The 21250-nt window shown below is 34.7% G+C and overlaps 1 protein-coding gene and 1 long non-coding RNA gene across 2 annotated transcripts; both read right to left on the bottom strand.

Annotated features, from left to right (window-relative positions):
- Positions 1-1048: 1048 nt before the first annotated feature.
- On the bottom strand, positions 1049-17762 carry LOC102810157 (uncharacterized; the record flags this gene model as incomplete). The annotated part of the gene is made up of 21 exons (XM_085492922.1): positions 1049-2260; positions 3165-3291; positions 4004-4174; positions 4374-4608; positions 5224-5422; positions 6858-7062; positions 7429-7544; positions 7778-7893; positions 8305-8388; positions 8551-8747; positions 9073-9212; positions 9400-9477; positions 9621-9750; positions 10255-10346; positions 10572-10600; positions 11325-11415; positions 12085-12194; positions 13881-14042; positions 14416-14566; positions 14703-14908; positions 17474-17762. Coding segments are annotated over 21 exons (2961 nt in total), but the record flags the coding sequence as incomplete, so codon positions are not given.
- Position 17763: 1 nt separating this feature from the next.
- LOC146731553 (uncharacterized) lies at positions 17764-19863 on the bottom strand. The gene is made up of 2 exons (XR_014927107.1): positions 19711-19863; positions 17764-17808 (listed from the first exon to the last, which is right to left on the bottom strand). It is a non-coding gene; the product is annotated as an uncharacterized LOC146731553 (long non-coding RNA).
- Between the last annotated feature and the right edge of the window lie 1387 nt (positions 19864-21250).

The following is a 21250-nucleotide window of genomic DNA, read 5'->3' as shown; positions in this document are numbered from 1 at the left end:
AAGTACAGTGAACTTGCGTTCAAGTTTTTCCGCATTCTGAAACTTCTGCGTCACTGCTTTCTTAGATCGGTACATGAGTCGCAAAAAGAAAAAAGAAAATATACTGACATACTGAAGTCAGAACTGTAGGCATTGAATTATATCGTTTGTGAGGTCATTGCCCGGTCTTCTTGCCACCCCCCCCCCGATTTTCGACCATTTTAGCAAAATTTAAGCTATATTTAGGAAAAACGATATTTTTTTACCAAAAAGCGCCATCAACGTTGATCTTTCCATTGTTTTTAGCTGAACAAAATAAAATATTTGTTTACACCTGAAACATTCATTCAGTTTTGAAATAAGGAATATCTAGCGATAATTTTAGAGGAAAAATAAAATACATATTATGCATTTCAAACACTTCCTAAATCCTCTTAGCGGTAATATTTCGACATTAAAGCGGGGGAGTCGTCACTTGCGCATGCGTCAGATGGTCATAGCGTGTCATTGTTTACAAACAAGCGTCTATCCATGCGTCTTTGCGTTTTTAGCGTGTGTTGTTATCATCGCTTGGAACTCAATTCCCGCGTGTGCGCAGGTGGCGACCCTCTCGCTTTAAATATAGATATATGCTGTAAGAATGTTTTTTTTTTCTGATAGAACTTATCCATCGACACTTAGATCGTCATGCATCCGTGAGTTCGTCACAGTGTATCCGTGCTCCGTATATTTCTTCACAATGAGATATATAGACCGTAACATTGTGTCTATTACAAAATAGTTTTTCGTCTATTTTCATGTCCTTAGAGCATTCTACAATTATCTGTTATCTTCACATCTTCTATTGAGTCCGCGTACGGCTTTCGCAATAATAACAACAACAAAAGTAACGGGGAAAAAATAAAATTCACGCCACTTCGCCCACTATACAAAAGGGAACATTCACAAAAATATTTCGCGGGCAGTGGAATACCAGAAATCTCAAAAAATCTTGGCGGGGGGGGGGGGGGTGGCAAACAAATCAAACACATAAAGAGGTGTTCAAAAATACTCTGGTCGGATTGTAGATTAGTAACAACTTTCTCTTTAATGTAAATTAGACAGTCAGACTTTCTAGACTCGTAAAATATATGTTGTCTTGAATAGAATATTTTAAGGTACACCACTCGTTGGCTGCACCCGTTAACACATCAATACAGAATGGGGAAAATATGCAAATGCACGTTTCGAAGAAATTTTGTTTCACCGAGATATGTGATTGACGTGACGGGCATGTGTAACATACGTGTGTAATATATATATATATATATATGTTGACTGGATATTGTCGTGATGTCATCTGTTAGGCATAATACTGTATGGTCCCATTGAGCAGAACTTTTTCAACGACAGGTGTGCGTGGTTGCTGACGTAGTGGTTACCGCAGTCCAAAAACTTGAACGAGGAGGTCGATAACGCCTACATTACTGTAAGTTCTTGCACACTGTCGCTTTTCCAGAATTTTAGTTTTTTTTTACCTCAGGTTTCGTTAAAGGGAGTGTAAAGACTGGAAAGTATTATGCAAATTAGTTAATCATTATGCAAGTATCAAATCAACAATTATAATCAGGCCTGTTCAACATCCAAGAGTGAAACAGACACGTATACACACATAATCTCAATGTTTGCTTTGCACGAGAAAGAGATGACATGATCGCAAATTAATTCACAAAAAAGAGTCAATAAATTCGATATATTGTGTGAAGTATAATACAATTGCTGTTCACAATAAATTGTTATATAAACTTTTTACAAGATTCGTTTTCACATAAAAATATACAAAATGCTAACAATATTCATCACAAATTTAATGTATTTCTCAAGTTTTTGTAAAAATAGCCCTTTATATTCAAAATACTAAGTATTAGATTATTAACATTATTTAGGTATAAATAGTATATTTACCAATTACATGACATGCAAATTGGGTGGCCCTCCTTTGATTATTAGTTTTTCTTCAAGATGTTATTTGATTATTTTCATAAAAAGACAATACATTGATTAATGGCGGACGGATATTATGGTTACTGTTAAAATCTCGAATTGTTTACTACATAACTGGTTTGTCAGTGTTCAGTCTTCTGACGGATTCTGGACTGCGAAGTGGTAACAGTTCACACATTTCATTGCCACAATTAGTTCTTACTCCTGATTGGTTGCAAGTCTTGTTTGTCATGTAGAGAACCAATGGCAAGGATTGTTTCAAATGTTACGCCTTTGATGACTTTGGAGAGCATTCTCCCTAAAAGATACAAATAAATGATGCATAGGGTAAGAAAATAAAACAAACATGTACATGTAAGCAACTTGATTTTTCATTAGACTGCTTGATTTTCAGGTTATATGAGAGTAAAAATGAGAACATATATGTATTTCTCTCATTTATATAAATTTTGTGAAATAATTTATGACAGATGTAGGCTGTGAATTTGTTTATAAACGAGAGAACACGAATTGGCAAAGCAACACGGTGTTTTATAAACATGTTATATTTTGTATAAATAATAGAAACATAAAGATACATGTAATTTAAAGAGATGTAGTCGTCGCGCTGCACATGTGCGACATTTGTTTTGATAAGAATTGATTTTCTCACAATCCAATGTGCTCTTCTGACGGAAATCGCGAGTACGAGTTTTGGCCTGAGAGCAACGTGCGCTAATTACCACCGGTGACTACTGATAACTTCCAATCACCAAAGAAATTACATAGATAAAGCTTAGTAACGCCTCAGTTTGTACTCGCTGGTTTACAGTCAAGGTATTTGTTCATATCAGTCCCATATCTCACACATGCGTGGCGCGACGACCACCGCCAGTTAATAAGACATTGTAAAAGTAATAAATGGTAAGGGTAGTAGTTTCTAAAATAGTTGTTTTAACCCTAAACGATAAAAACATATGATCAATTAGAACAGAGGATTGACGATAAAGTAGCAGAGTAAGTATACCTACAATTTAAATATCAATATAATCAGTATTTCGAGGAGGTAAACATATTGATTTGTTACAAAAATGACAAAATACATTCCCTTTTTCGCAAATCTACCACGACATAGCAAGTTTTAGCTAATAGATTTTAATGGAAAACATCAAAAAAACACATTATTGATAATAAGAAAAACGTATCGTTGGATAATAACACACCTGGTGAATATCAAGTTCATAAGATATTTTCTCCTTTCCATCCGAAGATTGTCTATGCAGTAAGTACTCTTCCTGTGCATGTCGTTTCTTTCTTTTTTGTGCACTCTCTCCTCTGTATTTCTTGAGTCTACAAAATTTAAAAGCGTTTCATTACTACAATACCAGGAATACGATATTCTAAGCATACCAAACACGTGCTCCAAGAGTCATTGAACAAAATGTTACATTTGTACTAATGGGTCTAATAGTTGAAACCAGACACGATCATGTAAATAATATGGTAGATTTCTACTCTCATCATGTATGTCTAAAAATGACAATATTTGCATTTCAATATGTAAATTAGTGTCGGCTGAATATTCAAATCAGGATGAAAGAAACAGTTGTTCTACTTAATTTATAGATAAGTGACCAATTAATTGCAAAAATGTGCAAGTTTGTTTAGTATGAAAATTAGTAATTTATCAGTTGAAGAATTCTTTTATTTCCTGAAATACGGGCTGCCCTACAATCCCACACCCTCTCTGAATATATAAAATGTATGAATATGCCAGTTTAGGCCATTGTTTTGTTGAATATGCAAATAAGTGACCGGTTCATTGAATAGGCAAAGAAAACCAAAAATAACGGTCAATTTAATATGCACATTGACAAACAAATATGCAAATAGACGAATGGTTGAATTTTCAAATTAACTTCAATTTTGCTTGTAAGGATTTATTTAACAATAATAAAATCCACACAAGATAATGAAAACATATAAAAATACGGATTTAATGAATTTCGTGGGTATACGGTTAGTTCAAAGGGACATTTGGATTACACTGCTATAGACTCACTTCGCTTTCTCTGCAGATGCCGATGGGGATTTCTCTTTAATAGAGCCAGGTATTGGTGGAAAATCCTCCATAATACTGAACCGGTTAGTGCCAGGTTCCAGCAATGAATCTGGAAGAACAGAAGACGACCTGCTGTAGTGTTGTATGGAGTTACCTCTGGTACGCAGTGAACTGATAAGAAATAGAAAATTGTTTGAAGGTATGGTATCCCAGGGATGTTATGTTTATACAATACTTTGAACAGAAATATATATCATGAAATGAATAAATCAAATAGAGATCTAATAAAGGCAACAACATATCATGTTTCAAATAATTAGGTGGGTGGTTTTCAAAAATAAGTTCAAAATGACTTTATATTAACAGTTACCTTTCATTATCAGCAGCCATCAACTGAGCTGTGTATATACGTTGTAATGTTTGTAGTCTTGGGTCGTCGGCAGTACTGATTGGTCTATGTGATCTACTCATACCAAGGTAATCATCATCTCCACCTTCCTCATCATCATCATCATTACCCCTCGGATGAAAGTTGCCTCCACGACCAGTTTGGTTACCCGGATCCTCTCGGGTGAAACTGTCACCAACACTACCGCCTCTACCACCTATTAACATGTATTTTGATTAAAACAAGATATATCTGATATTTTATTTGCGTGACTAATATCATAATTAACTCATTGAACGTCATTAGGTCTGCCAACTTTTGGTTCTACACACACACACTCAAATTGCCTTGTAATTGCCAATAGAACTATGTCGCAAATGGCCATCTAAGTTTCGATAAGTATGAGAGACTTTTCATGCCCCACAAATTTGTGTTCCATTCACCATGTCCAACGAGAGAAACGTAATTTTTTGAAACTTTACTCAAATTGATCTAAATACCATGGAGATCATGGATGAGATGATGGGGAAGATTAGAACACAATTTGAAGGGCAAAAACAAGTATAAAGGTTTTCTCGCTCTCACCAAGATATCGACAGCTGTATATTTGCATCTAAGTCCTATTGACTACAGGTTTTAGTCAACATGGAAAAATGCATTAAGTATGGTTATCTTGTAGAATGTGATTATTGTTAAACCACAGGAAGATTAATTGTTGGTGTTATGTTTGTAATATGTTGGTGATAATGTCTCTAACTGCCACACACCATATGCATTTAGATGATTATACTGAGAGATGTTACTTTTTTAAAATAAAAATCACATGTTTTACCTCTTCTCAAGAGTTCGTTCAAAATTTTCAAAATATTCTGAACATCTTTCTTGGTATCATCATACTGCATTTCGTGTGCTTTCTTCAAGTCCTCCAAATCTGCTTTCAAACTTCGCACTTCATCGTTGAGGCTGTTCGTACCAGGTGTGTTTGTAACAATAGCTGTTCTAAGGGCTTCACTCATTTCATCAAGATCATCCTGAAATCGAATCATATCAATCGATCAATTTTAAAGTTTTTGATATTTTGATATAACTATGAAGCACTGCTGACAAAACCTCAGTCAATCTACTCGTTTCATTGTCGTTACCCCAAGAAATATAACCACACCAAATAGTTATGCCATGTTCTTTGAACATTGAAACATTTACTCAGCTAGACTTAAGATAACTTAAAGCTAGGTTACAATGCAACTTGCAATCAAAATGTACTCAGTTGTTTGAAATGAGTGTCTCACCAAATGTCCCCCTTGAATTCTAAAAATCTCGCCGAGGTTCGAGCGGTAAATCGGTTCAAAATAGCATCAAGTTTAAAGTCTGAAATATCGTCTGTACAGCACAGTTCGGCAAAAATGATACATTTTTCTTGTATTTGGTTGAGGTTCCGCCTACTACATTGTTACCAGCCTTATTAGCACACAACACAAAAATGGTTCAGGGTGAACATGCTATTTAAGAACTGGACAGTCGCCAATAAGATCAAGTGAGAAACCAGTCCGGCAAGTGTCTCAAGATAAATATTTGACAAATAAAACAAAAAGGCTACCAATCGATATTTACACATTGATAACCCTTACCCTACCATCCTTATGTACTTATACACTAACTTGACCAGATAAAGGTGGTCAGGTGGTCTTTTTGTTAAAACCAATTTGATGTTTTTAAGTACTGTATGTATTTCAGTTGTCTTAACAATTGTATGAAAATTTGAATAACATAAGTAAAACCAAGAAAATAGATACACATTGTGTAAATAAACAAAAATAACAACATATAAAATAGGGAAATTAATAAAAACAAATTGGAACTATACACTATACATTTGATGTTAATCAGATTGCCCATGGTCATACATTTTGGTACATACACAACTAAACATTTAGCTAGACTAAGATAGCTTAAAGCTAGGTTACAATGTAGCTTGCAATCAAAACTATCACTTATCTAAATTGTGTCATCTGCCTAAATATGTCTCATATTAGTATCATATGTAATACTACAAAGAATAAGTTGAAGTGACAATAACATGTCATTTCCTCAGTGAACGAAAGAGTGAATAGAACAATATTTAAAGGGAAATGACAAGTCTTTACTCTTAAGAAAACCTCGGCGGCCATTTTCATCATCATCATCATCATCATCATCATCATCATCATCATCATCATCATCATCATCATCATCATCATCATCCATCATCCATCATCATCATCATCATCATCATCATCATCATCATCATCATCATCATCATCATCATCATCATCATCATCATCATCATCAACTTGAGTAGTAATGTATGGCTACAATGTTTAATACCATCGCAATGCAAAAATGAGGTTTTATCAAAATACAATGAATTTTCGATTATTAGACAATTTGCCTATACTGGATCTTTCAGTTACACTAGTATAAGCTTACTTTAATTTGGACGGTTATCTTCTTCACGTCATTATCAGCATCCGGTCCTGTGATGTCATCGTCGTAGTACAATGCTTCTGGAGCACATTTATCCCATATGTGAGTCACAAATTTCTGTCTTTGCTTCTCTGAGAGTTCTTTTTCAATATCCAGGATAATTGCAGCCCTTTGCATCGCAGCAATGGATTTTGCATTGTCATAAAAGCTAAAGAATGGGGAATAATGAAACAAAATTAACAATACCCTAATGGTTCACAACAATAAACAGTATTCTACTCACAAAGAGCATTATTTTATAATTTAATTGAGTGAAATCATTGTCTCGTGACAAAACATCTTAGTCAATGGATGCACGAGAACATGGTATATTGATTGACTATAAACTGATGCGTCAAGCATATAGATTCACTCTGAGTATCATTGCTGTTGCATGAGTGTAGCATGGGTGCACTATGGGTGTGCCATGAGTTTACAGTTGATATCTTGTGTATGCAACATTACAGCATTACAGGTGTACAATAAGAGCACCACAGGTATACCGATTTTTGAGTCAATTAATTGTTCTGATTACCTTTGGAAGGTATGGAATATTAATGCGACCAGCATGCTGAGACAGAATATAGCAGATATAGCTAAAAATGTACCACATAGAATATCAGCCATAATTGGGTCAACCGCCTTCATACCCTGTAAAACAATAAGCAAATTTGACAATGAGTAACTTGAATATTTTTTGCAAAGCCAAGTATTATTAAATGTATACCGTTTTTTATTAGCTTCCACAATTGATAATCACCATGGCGGTACAGTTCGAGTAGTTGTACATAAACTTAAAATGTGACCTCGAATAGTATATACTAGTTGTCTGTAACTGGAAGTAGAATCTGGATGTTACGTGAAAGATGAATGATACCACTTACCTCATAATCATAGTCATCAACTAATGTCATACGAAACAGGCTATAACCAACAGAATAAAAAGATTCCATGCCTAAAACTAAACCAGTCACTCCAAATATCATCCAGAAAGCACAGCCTACAAAACATAAAGATACAATATCGTATAAAATGACACTGAGAGTGACATAAATTCATGACAGGGAATTTCCGTGAATGCTGAAAACAGCTTCCGCTAGAGAAGCTTCCAAACTCTAAGCTTCTAAGTTATATAGCTTTCTAGTTTCATATTACAGCTAGAGGGCGCTATAACAACAAGATGGTGATAGTGGCTAGTAAATTATATAGCCTTTGACTAATGATACAACTGCTAGCAGGTGATACAAGCAAAGGTGACACAATCACTAGAAGGTAATGCAACTGATAGACGGCCTTATAATGGCTACAGGGCGATGTAATTGCTAGACGTGTTAACCCCAAAAGGAAGATACCACTAGAAGCTGATATAACTGCTAACTGGTGCTATATATGTGCTATAATAATTACTTACAATATGGAATCCAGAACTCCAAGTACAGATATGCAAATATTGCAACGTCCACCAGGACCTTTCCCAATATGACAATAAATGGCCCTGCAATATGAAAATTATATAAATTAATATCAACTCAGACACCAGACTGGTTCTGGGGCTGACTTTTTGAAGTTTCAGGTGTGAGATACAGATATGATTTACTGGGATGAGTGACAGATGAGAGGGCGGTATTAAAATGTTGCTATTAGTGTTGTAGCATACCCAGGGCAGTAAAAGCGCGACAGGACTTCATTAATCTCAGCCACAGGAATATGATGGTGACAGCGAAGAGTCTGTGCAATACTTTACTTGGAATATCATCTCCTGTTTCATCGCTGTCCTGTTCCAATGCGATATCAACTAAATGGAGGATGGTGCAACAAAACAGCAGAAGATACACAAACCAGTCAAAGTAATTCCTGAAAAGTGGAGATTGAATATATAAGAAGAGTAACTGCAAACTGTGCTAATTTAGTTATTCATCAAGGGAAAATATCGCTTGGCTTCTTCAGACGTCATTTGAGTCATGTGACTTTCCCAAAATATAGACTCCCCGAATTAGCAACAATTATTGGCAGCATTACGAAAACCAGTTTGTGAATGCCAATACTTAACAATAAGCAAACTCCGACAACATCAGAATTCACAAGCAATTGCCAGGAAAACACAACAAAGTCAATTTAAGGAGAGATACGTGGTCCTTCTGGAGTATGAGGATCTAGCTAATACCAAGGACTGACTTACCATGAATCACTAAAATATGATGGTCCCATATCCTGAATTTCTTCCACCTCTCTTTCTAAATACAGTTTTTCTTGTGGCCATCTTGGGTGACAAAATTCAATGTCTCGCTCAAGCTCAGCAGTCCGCCATTCTTTCCATTTCTGAGTAGATTAAAAATGTTCCAAAATAATGGTAAAAAGCAACTTGTACAAAATGATGGCATTTTTAAATATATTTATTTATTTCAATATAACAAGCGAGAAAATACAGATTGAATGAAAACTAAACTACATTATAGGCGTTGGAGATTTTAACTAAAACTAAATTCTGATGAGACTCCAGACTTACATTAAAATTGTTCTTGGACTTTAAGAACTCTTGTACTTCTTTTATGATCATGTACACTGTAAACACAAGTGCTATGACCTGCAGACAAGGGAAACACGTGTGGGTTAACGTGTGTGCACATGTATTCACATGAGAGTTGACTGATTATTGCATTATGTAACAACTAAATTGGATTATGTGTGGTAGAGAGTACATTGTTAAATGAATTATCTCGACTTTACTTCTAATGTGACTCTCCAAAGGTCTTCAGGGAAGTTATACTGGTCACTGTCCTGGGGTAGTGTTACTCCTATCACTGTCCACAGCATAATGAAAATAAAGTTCAAAATGGTCTGCGTCCATGCCCCACGACTGCAATAAATAAGTACGTAAGTTAATTAATTAAGAGTTAATTACAAGTGAAGAAGCTCGGGTAGAGAGATAAATCACTGGATATTATGGGGACTTTCTGGAGCTGGGAAAACGCACATGTCTGCACTTACTGGGCAAAATATTTAATGGCAACTAAATATACACACTGCTGCCATTGGATACTCTGCAAATTTCAAATTTCAGGGCAGCAGCAGTGCAATATTTCAGTTGCTTCGTGCTGGAATGGTCTTCCCATCATCGTTTCATTCTCGCTTTAAAAGACAAGTTAAAAGAACAGTGTGTCATTGAGAGAATGATGGGTTGATCAAATATGTCTAAGTTATGTATTGTTCATGTTCTCAGTGCATGACAATTGAACAACACATATATCCTCATCACATGCCATGATTCATTCTCTCATGTATGTTAGTGTCTGTCTGCCTGTCCGTCTGTCTGTCTGTCGGAGCTTAATAACTTTCACTTTCGATTGAGGCGTTAAATTACCTTCCAAATCGTTTCCATTTCGTTTTTATGAGCTTCTTCATAACTGGATGTATAATCAGATCGTGTTGTCTGTACTCAACAATAACTTGTAACTACAACAAAACAAAACACATTGAAAGGTTAGTCTATTTATAATAATTTGGTGGTTGATTTAAAGGGTACGGATGTTGTATGGAAATTTAATCCTGTTGAAGGTTCAGTGGTGATTTCGAAACAATAACACGGCATCATGAGAACAAATCCTAGCCAATATCCATAATATAACATCAGTCTAACATAAAAGCTTTAGAAAAAATATCATAGCCACATGCACTCACTGGTAGTTGACATGGGGGCCTCTTCTCTTCTGCAAAAAAAAATTGTAACATTATTGATGTGCTTGGAGAAACAAATACACCTTGGGAACAAAGAAATCAATGTCACTGTTTAGTGCATCAAAAACAGTTGTAATCCAATAACGCATACAACTAGCACCAGCAAATGGCATGTGAAAATACATTACGCTTAATTAAATGACGGAATATATGAATGAATTGGTTTGCTGTTAGACGATCCATGAATATGCAACAATATACATAACATATTTGCTTATTCTGATTCTTCCAGGTGTTACGTCATTCAATGCATGGTTATCAGATATATACAGCATGAATAGACCATTTTCCGTACACTGCTAGAATCACGCGTTATGCGTGAAATCGAACGTAAAAACAGGACAAACAAAGGTCATAGCATCGTAGTGGCGTCAAACATCGCGTGGGATTCGACAAACGCGAAAGTATTTCGGGGACATTTCCATGCTTAATAATGTGCTGTCCACATCTGATGATAGGCAATTTCGATTAAGTAAGGGTATTCGGAAGCAATATTCCTCTGTCGAAGATCGGCCGGTCGGTGTGAGCTACGAAATAAGAAAATTCGAGTTCAAAATCAAATCGTTCGATTTTTGCGGCAGACGTTCGACGCGCGTCTTTCGTGCATCTCGCGAGATCTCGCAATTGTACGGAAAATCACATCCAAACTCTAATTCTGGTGGATTGGAGATTCTTTGACCATATTACTTCACCTACCTGGTTTGAAAGGTTCCAAATGATGCAGATCAAAGTACTGTATTCTATTAGCTCTATCAGTTCTATGATATTGATTCATGGCTGCTTTGGCCTACAATTAAAATATACTATTAATTCCGTTTCTACTATGCGAAGATGTTTTGTCTATGCAAGGTTCTGCTGATACAAGTAATGTTTCAGGAACATTACTTGAAGAATTGAAGAACCACTTCATTCAAGGGCCGTATGTATACACTATACATATAATTCAGCCTAGATAGACACAAGATGATTTTGTCAAAGTTTTTTTTTTTTATTTTTTTTTTATAAAAATCAATTTGCGAAAATGTTTTAACCCAATTCTAACTTAAACAACACGATGTACTAATATCAGGTGAGATACGTTTACATCCATCTAAATGTTCATATGAACAAATATGTTGATATCAATTCCATATAAACATGACTTTCTGTTGAGAATTGGAAGCAAAATACAATAAGACACAATAAACACAACACAATGAAACAAAGTTACATTTACCAGTTGCCGTTAACGCGTTTTCTCCCCAAGGGTTAAAAACAACAACATTTGTTTCGTTTACTATTTTAATTAACTTGTTTTAATTTGTTGTATTCACAATTAATATGTAATTATATGTAGTTATATGAAACATTATATAAATGCAATTGGATGCGGATGGCTTTAGTGAAATTAACTTTGTTGACAATGTTGCATTAAGTGAAATATGATATTTCAACATAATATTTGAAATACACATACCACAGGTGGCATCTTGGTAATCATTAACACCAATGCTAACATGTGACTGTCATCTTCATCTGATGCATCAGCACCAAATTCTAATAGAAGTCGAGCTGTTTCACTGCGATCTTGAGGAAAAATCCAAATTCAGAAAGTACAGAAGAAAAACACAGCATAGTACATGTTAGGCATTGCAAAACAGTAAACTAAATCTGAATATACATCATACTTTCGCATGCAGTTTATATTTCCATATGCATCATCTAAGCTGGGATCAAAGCAAAATGGTTTATAAGTTAGTTTGGTTGGAAATACTGAAGAGGAGTTGCCTCCATGTTGTGCAGGTTCACTACAAAGTAATTAAGACACTGTTACTTTAAACACGGTACATCTGGCGGCGAGAACAATAAATAAATCAAGAAAAAAGTGAAAATTTCCCTTCTCGCTACCTTAAGGCACATTGAGTCAAATTCAAATTTTGAATTACTGAACATGTTACGTCACATATACGCAATACCTTGTATATAATATTTTAATTTTAATATTAATATTAATAATAAATGTTATCACACTGGAAACTAAATTATATGTCAATTTTTCTAATGTTTTCGCAATGTTAGATTTATGTTCATTAATATATATGACTTTTTCATTCCATATCACCAAGAAGAAATAGGAGAGAAAAAAACCCTTTCACCATAGTTTTGATCATGTTTTTGATATTTTAGGCTTTTATATCTAGAAAAATTATCCCGTGACCCCAATTTTCTTTTCGGTAATCCGATGACGTGAATGCATAACAGTGAAGGTTTGATGAATATGACATATCATCTTTTGACTCCAACCTCTTTAAACGACAGTTACAACTAAATAGAGCACAACTCTTCACTAAGTTCTGCAGCGACCTCCCCAAATAGTGAAATCTCAACCACTGTTACCTTAAGGTAGAGATGCAGGTTCATGGGCACTTGGGAGTGAATTTTTTTTTTTTGCATTTTATTATCCAAACAGTCTTGGCTATAGACTGTTAAAATTTGGTAGAATTGTGAAAAGTGGAACATACTCAAAAAACGATTTTAAAATATAGATAACAGGTGCAAACATTCTCTCTTTTGAATGCTTAGCAAGATTTAGCAAGGCTGTACATAAATAATAAAAAAGAAACATGGTGAAAACAAAGAAATGACGGGATCTCCATATTATGCACTATATTTAACTTTTTACAAAACGATAATACATTTAAATTTGGAACTGTTACAGCCATTTTAATTATGGGCATTAGCAAACTTCTTACAGAGTGAATTGTTATACAAATTAGCAATTATCTCATCTTCTTTTTATTGCACATCCCAGAACTTTAAAAAATTTGCTCCTATACGCTTTGACCTTTTGTTTTGAAATTTTCACAAATGATTGACAATGTCGGAGCATTGTTTTACGTTGAACAGTATTACAATAATCGTACAGACAATTAGCCTGGGTGTTAATTTATGCATAAACTTAAAGTAGTGAAATTTGAAAAAGCACGTTTTTGTGCACATTTCAAACTACAGTGTCCATAACAAAAAAACACTAAAAAAATTTTAAAATTCATACAATAAACTTTCCGAAAATATATAGTTTTGTGGACAAGAGAGGTCATCTTGATTTCCTAATTAACTAATTATAATACCTGTCAGGTAAAGTGCATCTCTAGCACACATATAGATGTAAACAAACCAATATTTAAATTTGAAAGTTGCTCACTGGTGCCACTCTTGTAAGGATCAGTGACTTCAATGTCCAATGCAACCAGGGTAATCAAATCAACTAACCTCCTTCAGCGGCCACTTGTAAAGGCGTTCTCTTCTTGTAGTCCCTGGCATGGATGTGAGCACCTCTTCTGATTAAAGTTGTTAATGAATTACCCGCATCATTTTTGGCTGCATAGTGTAAGGGGGTTTGCTGTTCTCCGTCCGTTTTGATCTCAATATCAGCTGTACAGCACAAACATGATACATCAGCGAATGGACAAATACAGCTTTTTAAGATGCTATGAAAAGCAGTGCATCTATCTCGCAGCCTCGCTGTGACAATTTGTTTTTTTCATGATTTTACAGACATGCACTATCCTAAAAGTACATTATTAATATATGTATTTATTATACATCATCCTCTTCCATACCTCGACCCACAAACTTACTTTGTTCAGACATAATGATTGAAAATGTATAATATACCCCATTAAAGATTGCGTCAACAGAATTACAGTTATTTTTTACAACATAACAGCTTGTTTGTTCCCATTTCTCAACTTTAGAAACTATTCGGAACTGTGCTCAAATGTATAAGCGTTATGTGTTTACTTACCCCCATTGTCTAACAGAAAGTCTACCATTTCTGAGTAGTCAACAGCGGCTGCCACGTGGAGCGCTGTTCTACCAAATTCATCGCCTTGGTTGATGTCACAACCTTTATCCAACATAAACTTAGCAACGTCCGTCTCCCAAACTCTAGCAACCTGCCATAAACATTATGATGAATTATGAGAACTTTTAAAAAAAAAACAAAAAAACACGCAACTAATTAAAGATTTACTAAATTCATTGAAATGCATTACACACATAGGATACAAGAATACTGACAGACACTCTCACCTCATGTAAAATACTCTGTCCGTATTTATCTGTACACAGAATGTCGGCGTTATTATCTAGCATTTTCTCAACAAACCCCAAATCAACAGTGTCATCTTCTTTGTTCGATGAGGCCAAGGCAGCAAAGTACGAGATGAGCGCTCTATTCGCATTGCTACATGGCGTTTGGTCTTCAGCTGTATATTCATCCAACTGTCCTCCTTTGGCTCCTTCACCATTATAATATATGAATAAAAAAATACATTAAGATGGTGAAGTAAATTTCCTTAATGATTAAAGCCGGTGATCGTCCCACCAAGTCATTTTCGATATGAGACCCATAGCGACGCATACAGCCATGTAATATATGTTTGTTTACATGAAGCCATCACTTTTCAAACATTCCAGATTCGGATTCGGATTACTATTACTATGGCCCAACAAATATGTATGCCCCTGTCATGGTGCGTCAGTTTTAAAAGAATGCCCGTCATAATTTTAAAAACAAAATCCGGGAAAAAAATTTCAAAAGTTGTTATGATAATTATTTTATGTTATTTAAAAAATATGCAAGCATCGATTTTAGATAAGTAATTGTTTAGAAACCTATTTTTCGATGCAGGGTCAGCTACATGTATATTCATGCCAAGATCGTGTATGGACTTGTTTAACTCAGACTGAGGTCATGTCATTCTACACTACGAACACACAGTTAGTATGACTACGAAATGGGCGAAAACATACATACGCAATTGAATGTAATTCATCAGCCTTGATATTAATATTAAATCTAACATTAGTCATAGTTAAGTCAATTATGTTGCTTAGAATATTAAGACAATATATACGAACCCGACTGAAAATTGAAAATGTACCCAATTGATTATATTACGTATAAACGAAGTATTTTAAGATTGACAGAAACAAGCTCTAAATTGTAACCTTTGACTTTTAGTATATGGTGTGTGCCAAACCTATCAAGGCCAGCCAGCAGAAATCAGTACACTAGTTATCTATAGGCGTGAGATCATTGATAGATTGTTGTCATGGAGATATGTATGTCATGACGATGTCATTTTATTTAGACATGCTGAAATCGCAGTCGCCAGAATTGTGTTCGGTAATAAACTGGAGGTTACAGATTTTTACAAATTTTCTTTGTGATTTTATTTTTTATTTATTTTTTAATCTGTTGATAGTACCTGACATAGTTTACATAGTTGTTATTTGATTATTTATTGTGTGACCTTAGAATATATGAAAGGTGCCAGGTACCATCCCCTGGATACAAATTATACATACAGACACATGGTATTAGCAACACACATTATAGATTGATCGAACTAAAATGGTATACTAGTAACTGTTAGATTTGATTTGGATGTTTTTTTTTAATTCTCCCTTATTTTTTCATACAGCAAATAAGTAATATTTTAAGGAAACATGAACTAAAAATAAACGTATAAAATTACTAAAACTGCCTACAACCACTCGACGTCCTACATGAATGGAATTATGGACGACGTAAGTACCACCATAAAGTTGAATAAAAAACAATTACACGGAAAATAGAAGTGTTTAGGTGCGTTGCTACGACATGCCCGATAGAGCCGCAGTAACGGCAATTAATAAATCGGTTTTGTAGCCTACACATGACGTTATATGTAATGGATGCCCTTCCAAAGTAAATTTAAATAATGAAAGTTCGAATTGCTATACTCTCTAATTTCAGTCAGCTCGATCGATATAATAATACATTATGTTTATGAAATAGTATTCAGTGTACTGTTTCCTCAGTGATGGCAGATTTGTACTGGGCTTCAAATATTGTGAATTATTTTCAAGTCGATACACAGCCAGTTAATAAAACTCTTAACTCCCGTAAACATATTCATCCAAACAAACATATATCTTGACAGCATGGCACCATTTCTTATTATTTTATCTGTTCTATCATTTGTTTTTGTCAATGTAATTTCCAGTGAGAATCATATTTTTATTTTCGAAGACACGAAGGAAATTATATACAAATATACATATAAATTCTCTCAGTCAACTAACAATGGGGATCACTGAACACAATAACTTTGAAACCATACAGAAGACACGGCGTAGGATTTTTTTTACTTGAAAAATGTTATATGTAAAAACATTTTCAGTAAATTTTTAAATCATCACCAAAAATCCAATTTACGAAAATAATGTATATACGACTGTAATTATGTGCACATATATAACTAAGCAACAGAAACTAAACATTCCGAGGATTCCATTTGATCCTATCTGCTATACTGACAAAAGGCCAATTACAGAGGCACACTACACCCAGGGACATGTTACTACATGCATTTTAATTCTAGTACGTCATATGTAAATGTTTAAGTACTATCCTAATATATTGTTTTCTTACTTATGTGACTTTTTTCCAATAATCTTAGGTATAACAAATTGTTCCACAAAGCAAAACATCCACGCGTTCCTAGCAGAATAGACTAGCAAAGTCGGGACTTCTTTTTGTTTTACAATGATAGTAAATATAATTAATTGTCTATTTTGCCTTTTTAACGTGATCACGAAAACTAGCGTGACCGCGATTTTTTCCTGTCTACTAGCAGAAGTGCTCCAAATGTTTTCTATGTTTATGTTGTCTACGTGCTTCAATCCCGCCTTCATCTTCATTTGTAATAAAACAAACATGTGAAAACTGAGATTTGTTCAAGCAATATACCTTTTCAGAAAAAAAGTGGCTGTAAAAAATCCATTAATTAAAAATAAAACAAATTTTATTTTACACTTACTGCTGAAATCGGGACAGAAGTCTTTCCTTCTGGATGTCCTAAAACTCTTGAATTTATCACCGGCTTTTATGTCGTTATTATACAACAGAAATGCATCTCCAATAGATTTAGAACCCTTCTGGGCTGCTTTGAATTTATTCGACTCTTTTAACCAGGGTTCATTGTTGGAATTCGGTTTTTCCTCGAGTTCCAATGTGTCAATGTCATTATCTATACCTTCCACGGTTTCTCCCAGCGGTCGGGGAATTACTTTCTGTCGATGTGATTTCTTTCTGCTGTTCCTCTTTTTCTTCTTGTTTTCGTCGTCAGAACTCATCTTGGGAGATCACCTAGTGAATTATATAATTAGGAATTGTTTTATATATAAATAATGATACTAGTTTTCGTGAACAATATAATTTCTTTACAGTTTTCATATTTAGTTTTTTCTTGTAGGATTTTTGAAATTCTATGCCGTCCCGAGCGTTGCTGCTGACACCTAACACCTAAATAGGTAAAAAATACATTTAATTAACATTTATAAAAAAAAGAGCTACTGGATTGCTATATAACTGTGCGTCTAAATGAAAAGTCCGTGACGAAAATACTGCAAAAGTTGGTTCAATATGGTTGAGGAACCCCTTGAAGTGGGCAGAGAGAGATGAGAATACATCTCCCATATATTATTAATAGCAGAGACCGGTAAAAAAATTAAAGTGTTTTTTAAGAAGGTCAGTAACCATTTTTACTTATTTGGGTTTTAATTCGTTGGCACTGTTCACGTACAAGCATTTCTAATCAGATGTGCGACCAATAGCAGGCCATAGTGCCGTTTGTATTCGTTTAGTGTAGACATTTCTAAAATATTCATACTAGTGCGTGAGTCCCAGTGAGTTACAGTTCAGTTATACAAATGTGTAGAATAAAAGCGATGAATGAAAGTTCAATGATGACATTTTTTAGCATACATACAATCTCAAACCATTGATGGTACAAGTTGTTCATAGTAGTAATAAAAAACATTGTGTTATAAATAAACTGACACAGCTGATTATATATTAGTATTATATGGACAGTTGTTTTGCCAGTAAATATCTATATATGTAGATATTTTTTTCTTTTAATCCTACAATGCAACAAATGATAATAATGTTTTTTGTCGTTTTGCGTTATTGTACTTTCTAATAGTTGACATGGCGTTTAATTCATGCACACAGAATTATAAATTGGTTAAATTTTATTCAATTGAAAGATTTAAAAAAAATCAAATGATCATGAAATGTGATGCCATGTCATACTCAATTTCAATATACATGTTTATTTTATAAATATTGTATACACAAATAGACAAAAATTAAATACCATGCTATACTTTTAAAGTTAACCCCACATTAATAATTCCACACTATTTTTGACCATGTTCATAGCGTTTTTAACGTAATAACTTGTGTCACGTAATAGAATGTGTGCTCTAAACGCCTCCAAACTGAGAGCTATACGTTGCCCACAATCACGAGCTGTCCTTTTCTTTATTTAAAACATGGTGGTCATCGCCGCTCCGTATTCGACATGTATCCAGTAGCGACGTATATAATGCGTGGAAATACATTAAATAATTAAATTTAATAAGTTAGTCATTTTAATTATACGAATATATTATTATTATTATTATTATACACCAAGGACGATGGTGCCTAAATAATATATGAATTGGATATCTCAGTATTAAATTTTATTTGGTAATAAATTCTGGTGTAGAGTCTACTAGTATGAATTTGTGGTGGTCGTCACACAGCGTGTAAACAAACAATATACTAGACTAGTATTTTACGCGCGTTGTATACGTCGCTATGAGACCTATATCGAACACGACGGGACGACCACGGCTCATAACCGGAATATATCACCTTCGATTATGGAATTAACATATACTGTGTTTGTCACAGGACAGTATGATGGTGTCTGTGTTGGAGCTGAAATGTTTTTTTTTTTTTAAATTATTTTCCGAGGTTATACAACACAATGTATACGTTGCTATGCTTACACACACACACAAATACACACATACAACCGGGGCTTGTTGTAGAGTAACATGGATTCGTACACAACGAACATGACATGCCCGATAGCCGATGGTACCGCATATCTCCCAGCCCAGTCAGCGATTACAGTAACAACATTGACGGCGTGGGCGTATACGTACTACAACAGAACAGCTGTAAACACAACATCAACGATTCATAAATGCCTACCTGATTAGACAAAATACTATAAGTATTTGACATTCACAGTAAGAACGCCACTTCTGGGGTGGATTCAACAGAAATTCACCAAATACGCACGAGCAAGCAGTCTCGGTATCTCAAATCTGTACTTCTATCCTGAAAGTCCAATAGTCCAAAGGTCCAAAGGTCTAAGAGCTCTAGAGGCCCAATACTTCCAAAATTTTTAAATATGAGTTTATGTTTTACTTTAAATTACGACAAGTATAAAAAAAAATCAAAAACGACAAATTATATACTTCTACTGAGAGGTGCGTCAGTTATAGGCTGTAGCGACACTGCAAACTTTTCTTGTAATTGACGACGGAAGCGGTGACGAAATATTGGATTTATACCCTTGCTGTGCCATGCGTTCTCGATCTAAAATCAGACTTATATATGGACGAATACTGAATTGACCGAGAAACCTTGGTGAAATAAATGAACAACTCGAGTTGAAGCACAAATGATTAAATAAAGTCATAAAGTATTTATTACATTTGGACATCGTGCCCACACGACATGTGTGTACATGACACTATAATAAAACATACGAACAGAATAATATTCATTTTAAATTTGTCATTGTAAAAAATAATAATTCAACTAAATAAATAGCTTCATTCATTTTACGAACTCGAGCCTCTCATGTAAGAAACCGACAAGACGTTAGCGTAACACGTACATAAAGGCAGTTCTGGAATACATCTGAACATGTGTACACAAATTAAACAACGTCTTAGAATACCGTGTAAAATAACGGTACTTGAGTGGCAACGCAACAATAAAACAAATTACAATACACGGCCTAGTTGAGTTGCTCATTTAGGAAGTCGTTGCATGATGGCAAGCTGCTCAGATATACGTCTTCATACCGGCGGGATCTCTAAAAAGCATAGTTCGACTGATCCGTAAATTAGCATTTACCTCAGCAAGATTTTTGATATTTTTTTTTGATCATTTTAATTTTTTGTGAAACAGCACACTCTGTTGTTGCTGAGAGAAAACAGTGTTCAAACTTACGGGAGAGGGGGGGGGTAACCCAAGTTTATATTCACAGACAAGCAAAGATATGCAGTATTTCTGCATCTTTATCGAATGAGCAAATGTGATACATGCAGAATATTCAGCTAACAAATGTATAGATATATGAAAAAGTATGGCATGTTGAAATTAAAGATATGATTAAATCTGAAAGAGGTCTCAGCTCATCCACATAATTAGGTAATCTAGCTGCTGCATGTTTTGAACTGGAAACTATGGGCGTGGTCATGGTTGCTATGGAAATGCTCACTTTATCGTCAGAAAATGTAATTAAAACTTTGAACAAAAGCAATGTCTCACGGTAACTGCAATTAGGTAGTGAATTTTCACGAAAATATATTTTTGATTTTCTAGGGTCTATGTCTACGCAGAAAAACAATGTTTCAGAGTATTGAGAGACGCGTGTACGCCCCCGGTCAGATCTGGATGAGTTAAGAATTTTGCAAATATTGTTTTCACGTTTACATTATATGCAATCGTCGTGTAA

The sequence above is a fragment of the Saccoglossus kowalevskii genome, chromosome 18, assembly GCF_978046115.1.
Source record: "Saccoglossus kowalevskii chromosome 18, keSacKowa6.1, whole genome shotgun sequence".
In the NCBI taxonomy this organism is placed as follows: domain Eukaryota; kingdom Metazoa; phylum Hemichordata; class Enteropneusta; family Harrimaniidae; genus Saccoglossus; species Saccoglossus kowalevskii.
This window is presented reverse-complemented; position numbering and strand designations above follow the sequence as displayed.